General features: G+C 47.5%; 2 protein-coding genes across 2 annotated transcripts; both read right to left on the reverse strand.

Annotated features, from left to right (window-relative positions):
• Positions 1–5835: 5835 nt before the first annotated feature.
• Positions 5836–7517, reverse strand: LOC127327855 (scopoletin glucosyltransferase-like). The gene has a single exon (XM_051354660.1). The coding sequence runs from the start codon at positions 7515–7517 to the stop codon at positions 6006–6008; it is 1512 nt and encodes a 503-aa protein (XP_051210620.1). The 3' UTR covers positions 5836–6005.
• A 1972-nt stretch (positions 7518–9489) lies between these two features.
• Positions 9490–9993, reverse strand: LOC139834993 (uncharacterized). Its single transcript, XM_071824931.1, has one exon. It carries the CDS (start codon positions 9991–9993, stop codon positions 9490–9492), a length of 504 nt encoding a protein of 167 aa, XP_071681032.1.
• Positions 9994–10827: the final 834 nt, after the last annotated feature.

Consider the following 10827-nt stretch of genomic DNA (forward strand, 5'->3'; position numbering starts at 1 on the left):
TCTCACACAACAAGTGTTTGGAACACTTTCCAAGGAAGAAATAGGTAGCACCAAGATTCAAGCTACCACATAATTTCCACATCACTTGAAACAAATAAGTAAGCCTAACTATATGGCTCTAAAAAAAAGCGCTTTACGGGAGGCAAGATGTTTTTATTTTTGGTTTTTCTTTTGCATTCTTCATGTTGCAAAAAAGTTTTTTTTGTTTTCTCTCTGATTTTTCAAATAAAGTAACAAGTATTACCCATTTGGATGTTTTAAAGTTGTGAAGCAAATGGGAGATGTTGATATCTGCACACTGCTTTTTGGTGCACGGTTTTTCTGATTTTTTTGGAAACTCCTAAAATTTTGAAAATTCACTGAAGTTGAAACGTTTCATCCTCTATATGAACAAAAATTGGAAAACAAATCCCTGACATGTCTAAGTGGTCAAAGATCCCGTTTTGTTGTTGTTGAAATTTTTGACAGATTATGTCCCCTAATGTTTGAACCATTCTTTTGGGTTGCAAAATAATTTTTCTTGAATATTTTGATTTTCTAGGAATGTGTAGAACATTATGTACTCTCTGGTTTATAAAGGAATAATTTTGTATTTGAAGAATATGGCAGCAAGCATGATATTTCTAGCGATGGAAGGAACCGCTTTGACCAATGGATGGAAGACTTTTGCTGAGAGGATTCGTTTGGGCCCTAGGGATGTTGTTTTCATAGTGTTTGACATGCTCGACAACATGGTCCATAGCAACATGAGGGAGGTAGCCTAGAGTTGAAGCTTGGCTACTCCTTACCTATGAATTACCATGTCTAAGATTTGTTGTGGTTTCATAAGACTATGTTTGCTATCTTGTGAAGCATGTTTTCTAATGTGTAATAATATTAAGTACTAAGTTTGCTACTATGTTATGCAAAGTTGATGTGACCGAACCTTAGTTATGGTATTTCAATGGAACAATACATTTATCATCAATTAAACATCATGAATGGGCATCACGAAGAACAAAGTAAACACTTTTCGCTTTTTCTCTAACCTGGTCTCATGTAGAGTTGTTGCTTTGCATACTAGTACTTGCAATGTGTTGTTCATACTATTGCAGTTGTTGAGTACTAATTCTTGGAAATTGCATTCAAGTAGAAAATCATGTTTGTCATTCTAGGATACTTGGAATCAACATTCAAGGACAATTTCCCCCCCCTTTTAAAGTTTTGCATTGCATCTCTTTGTTGCTGAGTACCTGAGTACCGATAATACTGTATGCATCTTGTTCAATTCCTGATGTCAGAAACATATCTCTTTTAGTCTGGAGTTTCTCAGCAAGAATAGATATAATAATTTGATTTTCTATGCATGTAGGAACTGGTCATAAGGAAATGCAACAAGAATTGGAGCAAGGACTGGAGAACGTATTTTCTTTTGTACATTCATCAAGACCAACAGAAATTTGGACGAGCAAAATCTTGAAGAGGAGGAGGTGTAGGAGGAGCAGAAACTGGAGGAGGAGTACCGGATTTGTTGGGGCTTGATCTATCAAGATCACCACCAAGATCTGGAATAAAACCTCCTGATTCGTGCTCAGATTCCATTGATCTCTCTTTTCTCCTCTATTTTCTCCTCTCTTCTTTTACCAGGGAAATTTTGCTTGCATATTTCTTGTTGATCAATAAGAAGAGAGAATAGATCCACTTGTGTTGTCCCTAGATGAATCCATCTATTTTCCATGTCTTCTTGTGATTGGTTAGGGGGGTTTTCGTAAATATCTATCATCGTTGACTAGTCCTGAAATCTGTTTCGAATTTATAAATTGCACAAGGTTTGTTTTGGGGTATCTCTATGTTAGGTCCTGCCAGAACTGAAGCCCAAGAACTAAAGTGAAGCGTAACAAGTCCATCAACCGAACTGAAGCCCAACAAAGCAACAAAAGAAACCCAACAACTTAACAAACCAAACCGGGCTGAAACAAGCCTAACCAAAACGATATGACGTTAAGTTATACTGAACTCCTCTACTTCTTTCTATATTATTTTGTCACTAAGTCTGCGCTATTGTTTTAATAATACAACATTTAGGATACAACTTTATACTAATACTAGTTTTTTTATTGTATCTAATACGTTAGTCATTCCCACCTTCCGTAAGGACAATTCCTATGATACTATCAAGAAAAGGTTGTACTTATCATATTTTGACTTAATGCTTCCCAATTCAGTCTAAAAAATCCTATAATTGATACGTTGCAAGCGGTTTTGTTGAATTAATTAGTTCACGAATATATATCTTTAAGTCAAAATCAAATGCACTATTATAAATAATTAATATACATTTATATCAAAAGTTGTGCCATTTTAAAGTTTCGTTTGAGATATTCCTTTGAACTGAATACTACGAAACAAAGAATGAAATATATATATTTCAAGATCAAATTAATGTATAGAATAATATGTACCACTTAGATGTACTGAATGTGTCTATATAAGGTGCTCCTTTTAAATATATATGTGGATGATTTACTATGTATGAGCCTAATAAATATCCTAATGGAGGATTGTATAGTTGTATTTTCTAGCCTTTTCCAACCTAATTGGATTTTGATTTTTTGAAATAATAGTATGAATAATATATTAAGGAAACATGTCTGGGTTTCGGTTTCACTCTCGTACGGCGCGTGCAAAGATTCGTGTTACGGCAATGTTGGAGACACCATATCAGCTGAGCACTACCCTCGTGGAGGAGGACCAAAAGAGCAAGAAATTGACGAAGAAGAAGATGAAGGGTTGGAAGAAGGCGGAAGGTGGAGATGAGGGAGGCCACCGGCAAGGAGGGGGTGGGTGAGGAGCTTGGGTTCAAGGAGGCTTTTCTGAGGAAGCACGCCGTGTGGATGGAATAGGCAGCCTGGAATGGAGGCGGATAAAGATCCCACCCATTATCACCTCCACGCAGAGCGCCCGGATCTTCAAGACCATGCATCCCATGAAGGTAATCAATCACTTGTTTTCCTGAATGTCATGATCCTAACAGAGAAATATGGTTCTCTATCGAAAACATGGATTTTTGGTGGACATGGACCATGCGAAAGCTAGAAGGGACTTGGATTGGACTTGTTTGCTATAAGAGAGAATCATCAACCAGGAAGGGAAGGATTGAACCGGCTTGACTCAGGTTGCTCCCATTCTCTCTCTCTCTCTCTCTCTCTCTCTCTCTCTCTCTCTCTCTCTCTCTCTCTCTCTCCCATCATCTTCCTCTTCGGTGCATGCTCTCCACAAGCGGCGATATATTCCGGTGGCCTCTCTCAACAAGCGGCATTATCCTTTCCTCACGCTCCGCTGACCTCGGTAGCAACATGGTATTACACTTGGCATCAGAGCTAGGTCATCTTCCACACACAACAATCCCAGAAAATCTCCAAGATGACTGCAAGAGGTGACATGTTTTACAACACATAAATGCCTAAGTAGTGTTAGGATTTTCGTATTTTTACCGTGTTGGGGCGCACCTATTTTACTTGTTTCATAGTATCTTGGAAATACAAAGAAATATTTGCAACCAATGCAGAAAGACAATATCTGGGCGAAATAATGATGATTTAGAGCATTAAAGACCTTCCAGGAAGAGCCCACACCAAGTCAAAGAAGAAATTTGCAAATAAACGTTCACAATGGCTTTAAAGACCAGTTGTACGGTTAGGCCCGCCTTTTCCATCTGACCGTACCGCATGGTGTTAACGTCGCCTCGTCAAATATATTCACCACGTGAATATGGATCTCATAGGCGATCCACCAAATATATTCACCAGAAAACCACGAAAATGGACCTGTGGGAGGGATCCGGAAGGGGTAACTCATAGAAGGGGATCCATCACCGTCGTTGCTTGGATCATTGGAGGTTAAGGCATGGATCTTCATAATCATAAAGAACATCACACCATTTATCATCTTGTTGTAATCCTTAACCTTGAGTTCGATGCGAACTTGTATTCATCCTCCCCTCATGCGCTTAAAGAGTCGGCAAGAAGAAGGCAGGCCGTAAAGGAATCAGAGAAGATGTTAACGAAGATGCATCCGACATGCCGTAAATTGGGCCCTAGAATCTAAGCCTTGAAAACAACCAACCGCCATTGCTTCACCTTTTGTCCCCAACCTAAAATTATTGAATTGGCCTCTCCCCAAATGGCCTAGATGATGTCTTCAACAAGATACTGATACTATAGTGCCGCTGCCACCTGTTTAGATCAAACCAAGGGTTTTCCCTGGCATCAGAGGGGAGGGAAGGCACGATGTAGGCCATGAACATGCCTCCAAGAAGGGAACGACACACGTAGATGCCGAGTGCTCAGCTACGGCCACCGCCGAGGAGGGATTGCTCCCTGGCCATACATTGCGACGCCGATGGCACCCGAGTTGGACTGGAGATGGAGGACAATGATGAAAGTCGCCGGCTTTAGCCACCACTGTTGAGACGAGAGGAACACCGATGTAGGATAAGGGCATCGATATCCATCGGCATCCACCACTTACGCCACTACCTAGCCCGCCGCCGCACGCACCAACCCGGTGCCAGGAAGCACTGGCGGGCCTACATGTATTCATGGGTATTCACATGAATACCCATTTTTTTTGCCAAAAAAATCATGGTGTATACAGCCCAGATGGCCCAACGGAAAGGCTCAATTCAAGGAGGCAAATCAGTGAGCGAACTAACTCGCGTCCCAGACTCGCACGCGTCGCTCCAGACTCGAGGCGTTTCCGCGTCTGACGATTCCGAGGCGAGCGAAACGACAGTCTCCGTGTATGGCGATTCAGATGCGTAGCGTCTAGGGCGAGCGGCCGGAGCACTGTCGTCTCTGCATCTCTGACGATTGCGAGGCGAGCGGCCAGAGCATCGTCGTCTCCACGTCTCTGCTGCCGGAAGGTCCTCAATCCGGCGACCAAACTCCTCTTGGTCTCAGGCTCTCACGGTAGGTTCTAAAAATCCAATTCCTCATCCAAGTTCTTTCATTTCCTGATATTAGTAATTAGTCCACAGGCCAGTTCGATCAAATTAAAGGCAGCTTGTACTTTTAATTTCCTTTTCTAATTTTCGAACTAGCAAATCAGTGATAATTTCTCGTCCAAGTTCTAATTGGAGTATCTATTTATTGAACTAGCAAATCAGTAATTTATCTTTTCCAATTGTTACAGCTGTGCTGAAGTTCTGTTTAGAAATTAAGAATAGAGAGATGAAGGGGGCTTGTGGTGATTTGCAGTTGTTGTGGCACAGAGCTTCAAAGAATCAGAAGAATGATTCAATGTCAACACCAAAACAACCAACTCCTGCTGTTGAATCTGGACCTCAAAATCAACAGTTTTTTCTCCTTCAGGTTTTGCATTAGAATTTTTTTCTAAGTTTGAATACCCATTGGAAAATGTCTGTGGCCGCCCATGCCAGGAAGCCACCGTAGACGAGCCTGCCACACCAGCCTACCTCCAACGAGCTGGCCCTGCAGGCTCGCCCCGAGAAAAGGTGAGCACAGACTTGGCCGCATCCGGGCGTCGTGACGAGGCAAGCGGCTGAGGAGGAACGCCGTGTGTAGGAAACCTCTTTTCACATGCTTATACAACAAACAGAAGAACACCCTTATAAGGAGGTCCAACTCTCTCTAAACTAATAATGTTGGGTTAAACTTTTATTTCACCTCTTGCCATGCATGACTGGACCAACTCGGCCTTTGAGATTTTCAAACATCATGGACAAGGGGAGGCCAATTCCAACACAATTGTGTCAGGACAGTAGTAGTCCCTCCGTTCATAAAAGGATGTCGCAAGTTTATCTAAATATAACATGTTTTATTTGTGCACGGTGAATTTGAAGAGTAAATCCAATGAAGTAAACGAATACACAAGCACTTATGCTGCTGCTGCTGCTGAGTACATTAATTAAGCAGCACTGCAGCAGCACGTACAGCGTTACAGGTGAGACTGTTTTCAGGCGAAGAGAGGCTTCGTGTGGGTGCAAAGAAGCCGGGAGCTAGCGCCTAGTCCTGGACTGATTTCGTCACTCCAGCAGCAGCACATGTCGCCTCCACGAGATCATCGAGGAGACGGCGCAGATCACGGTGCGAGGAGCCTCCCTCCGCCGTGGCCGCGTGAACCCTGGCGGCGAGTTCCATCACCCTGTTCCTCGCCGCGTCCCCTGATCCTCCAGGGAGCATGAATGCCGTCAGCGCCCGTGCCACATCTCCGGCAGGGACTAGCTCGTGCTCTGTGTGACGTGTGCTCCGTACGCCGGCGCCGTGCGGCCACAGCCTCTCCCCGATGCCGAGTACGTCGGTGAGCAGCCTCTCGGTGATGAACTGCTCGAACACCATGGGCCACGTCAGCACCGGCACGCCCGCCGCCACCGTCTCCAGCACCGAGTTCCAGCCGCAGTGCGTGACGAAGGCGCCCACCGCGCGGTGGCCCAGTATGGCCGTCTGCGGAGCCCAGGCCGTGACGAGCATCCCCCTGTCCGCGACGCGCTCCTCCCACCCCACCGGAGCAGTCCATGTCTTCGACCTCACCACCCACACGAACGACTCCCCAGACGCCTCCAGCCCGAGCGCGAGCTCCTGCAGCTGCGCGTCCGAGACGGGGGCGAAGCTGCCGAAGCACAGGTACACCACCGAGCGGTCAGGCTTCAAGTCGAGCCAATCGATGCAGCGCTGCGACGGCTCGCCGCTGCCGGTATCCGCCGGCGATGAAGATGGCGGTTGCAGCGAGACTGGGCCTATGAAGTAGGCGCGCTTCACGTGGCCTTCGCTGATGTGCACGTCGCAGTACGGCCGCTCCAGGTCCGGCAGCGTGTTGGCGGCAACGCCGAAGCAGGCGGCCTGCGCCGCGTAGAAGGTGTTGGTCTTGGAGTAGTCGACCTCCTGCTTCTTCCTGAGGAACTCAGGCAGCTCTGTCCTCGGGATCCGTACGGGCGGGCCCGGGAACCGAGGGACCACGGCGACGTCGGGGTCGGCGTTCGCGACGTCCGCCAGGAGCGCGAGGTGGCGCATGGCGATCGACGAGAAGGCGCCGGTGACCTTGAACGTGACGCACGGCACGCCGAGGTCGCCGGCGATCCCGACGTTCCACGCGAAGTGCACGTCGGTGACGAGCGCGTCGGGGGACTGCGCCCTGACGAGCGCCTCCTGCGCGGGCCGCATCAGGGCGTCGCTGAAGGCGGCGACGTCGATGCGCCACGAGTCGGCCGGCGCGACCTGGCCCAGGTTCTCGACGCCCCTCGGGAGGCCCTCCACGGCCGGGAACGGGTACGTCGCGATCCTGACAGGGACGGCGCCCTCGTTTGCTACTGCATTGTACGCACCGTAGTGTCGGTCGAGCACGGACTGGACGATCGAGACGTTCGCCGGCGTGACCGCGACTGTTGCCTCCACGGCGACGTCGGGGATAGCTGCCGCGGCGAGGCGAATGGCGAAGTGGGTGAAGGGCTCGATGTGACTAGTCGCGAAGAAGGGGATGAACAGGACACGCAGCTTCTTCCTGTTGCTGGTACAGGCCATTTTTTTGCTTGGGCTGTATGGCTGGCTTGTGGCTATTCGATCAGGGCGCGCGATATGCAAAGAAACGTCCATCTGGAGCCAAGTGGTTTTGTCTCAAAATGTCCACCTGGAGCGGAGCAACACACCACCTGTTCGTCTACGTCTAGACGCGGACACCATGCACGGCGCCACGCGTGCTCCTTCCGAACACCGACTACGCAAATCCATCTCTGCTCCAAGTCCCACCACAATTACTCTCTCGAGCGGCAGTTTCTCGCCTACTCATGTCGCATTCGTAGTGCCTGCCGTGAAGCCACACAGCCCAGAAACTCATCTGGCATTCGATCTGAGGGGGCGGTCATGGTCATTGTGGTGAGTAGCACAGCCTAACAGCACGGAAAGTACCATGTGCACATGAGCACAAGTGCTCCTTGGACTTTTGAATTTTTGAAAATTTTCAAAACCTCGCTTTTTATGTTTTTAAAAATTATGACATTAAATATGTATATAGATTTAGACACGAGGAGTGTAGTCAAAAAAGTTCCATTAAAAATACTTTGTATTTTGGAAAATACAAAAAAGACAAATTCTGACTATAAATAGTAGTACAATAGTACGTATATTTTGTTAGTGTACTGTCAGAAATTTGTCTTTTTTGCATCTCCAAAAATATAACGTATTTTTTGACGAGACTTTTTTGATTCCAATCCTCGTATACACATCTATCTACATATTTAATGTCATAATTTTTGAAAGCAGAGAAATATGAGAATCTGAAATTTTCAAAAATCCAAAAGTGAAGGGAGCACTGACTCCCATGTGCACAAAATCCTTGTCCCCTAACAGCATCTCTCTAGCAGAGTCCGTAAAAACGCGAACGGAAAACCTGTAGTTTAGTGCACCGAACTCGTGTTTACGGGCTGAAAAATGGTAGGCTTCTGTTTTTCAGTTTTCGTTACGGTCTCTGTTCTGCGCCAGCGGGTTCCAAATCCATAAAGGCAGGATTTTTCATAGAATTCATATGCAACACATACAACAATCTATCATAATTAATAAAATAATCATCCAAATTATTACAACACATAAACAATAGTCTGAACCAAATTATTACAACAGTTTTGGGAAAATTGAACAAATGAAAAAATATCTCAACAATGATACATGTGACCAAATGAATGGAATGGTAGGATCAAAGGCGATAGCCATGTCGCTACCAGTGGTGTAGCTTCAGATCATAGACGAGCTAGGCATGGGTACTGGCATTCTCAATCTGCCGATGTGTTTCAAGGAAAGCTTCAATCCGATCCGGATTGCGTTGGGGTTCCACTCGGGTGCCAACATTGTCATAGAAGCAGGGCAAGCTCAACTCTCTTCCATCCTCGATGATCATGTTGTGAAGAATCACACAACATGTCATGATGTTGACAAGGGTTTTCTTGTCCCAAAATCGGGCTGGGCCACGAACAATAGCAAACCTTGCTTGCAAAACACCAAAAGCTCTCTCAATGTCCTTGCGAGCTGCTTCTTGAGCTTTGGCAAATTCCGTTTCAATTCTATCTTGGGGATCCTTGACAGACTTAACAAAAGTTGCCCAATCCGGATAGATGCCATCGGCTAGGTAATATCCCATTGTGTACTCATTGTTCATGACTTTGTAGTTGCAAGTGGGTGCTTCCCCATTTGCTAATTTGCAAACAAAGGTGACCTTTGCAGCACGTTGATGTCATTGAGTGTCCCCGGCAAACCAAAAAAATAGTGCCAAATCCACAAATCTTGTGATGCAACGGCCTCAAGTACAATGGTTGCATTTTTGCTCTTGCCACAGTATTGGCCATGCCATGTCTTTGGACAATTCTTCCATGTCCAATGCATACAATCAAGACTACCAAGCATGCCAGGCCAACCTCTTTACTCATTTATCTCCATCAACCGTTTGGTGTCATCCCCATTGGGAGCTCGGAGATAAGTAGGCCCAAAAAACTTGATAATAGTATCATGCGAGCAAACTTGCGGACTGACTCCGAGGTAGTATCTTCGCCAACTCTAGATACTCGTCGGTGTAATCCGCAGGGATGTCATACCCAATGACCCACATGGCAGCAGAGATCTTTTGGAAAGCGCTGAAACCCATCACCCCATCGGCATTCCTACGTTGCTTGAAGTGATTCGAATTGGCTTCGCACGCCTTGACAATTTGGACGAACAAGCTACACCGCATGCGATACCTCCTACGGAACAGATGGGGAGGATATGTAGGTACCTCGGCGAAGTAGTCCACCATCAGCTGCTCGTGGCTGAGGAGGCGATTCCGCTGGATGTGGTTCCGAACGAACACGGATCCGCGCCTTCGATTCATCAGCTTCGCGCGGTCCTCCAGGACCTTGACGGAGAGGAGGAGCATGGTGGCCTCCATCTCGTCGTCCTGGAGCAGCTCGTCGAGGTCGTAATCGTCGGAGCTCGACGAATCCGACAGATCCAACTCGTCGCCCGAGCTCATCCTCGATTCGGACGGAGCGGCGGCGGTGGAGGCGACAGCCAGAGTTGGGCGAGGAACAGCGGGCGGGGTGCGGGGCAACCTGCGCTATCTCCGGGATGCGGGGCTTTGGCGAATCGAGCGGCAGCGGAGTGTGGTGGCGGAGCGGGGAGGGAGGGAGCGAGCGGTTGCATGAGCTGAAATTTCAGCGCGCCCTAGATAAGGATCGAGCGTTCGGTTCGCTCGATCGACCCATACAAATACAGGCCGTTTTGAGTTTTCGGTCTCGGCCCGAAAAAAGTTTTTCGATTTTGGCCCTTTTACGGTCACTGATCGGCGCCAAATTTCAGCCCGAACCCGTAAACTGGCGGTTATTTTTCTGTTTTGGCCCGTTTACGGGCTCTGTTAGAAATGCTCTAACACTGCAACATTAGGTTAGGATAAAGGTAGTTCATTCTCGACTTTTCCGAGTGTCTAGGCTCAGTTTACTTAGATTACATCGCTAACCGCTTCACCACACGAATCACTTAGATTATTACTGAGACGTTCGTAGAGCCAGATCTGGACCGCTCGAGGTGCTCCCTCCGGAGCGTCTCTGGCGGCACCCTCCACCACCAAATCCTAGGCGGCGCCTCCACCCCCACCTCTTGGACGCCCCTGCTGCCTCCCCGTGGCGGTAGTGGCCCCTCCGCGTCAAAGACGGCGGCAGGGATGGTGGTGTGTTGCTTCTGATTTTCCCCGGGAGTTGGGGGAACGCCGGCGGAAGCACATGGCGGCGCGGCGTTTCGAGCCGGGGCCTGAGGCCCTCCGGCTGGGCGGTAGTGAGGAGATGGCGGTACGCCCTCAGCACGTTGGTGT

Source organism: Lolium perenne, chromosome 1 (genome assembly GCF_019359855.2).
Source record: "Lolium perenne isolate Kyuss_39 chromosome 1, Kyuss_2.0, whole genome shotgun sequence".
Classification (NCBI taxonomy): Eukaryota; Viridiplantae; Streptophyta; class Magnoliopsida; order Poales; family Poaceae; genus Lolium; species Lolium perenne.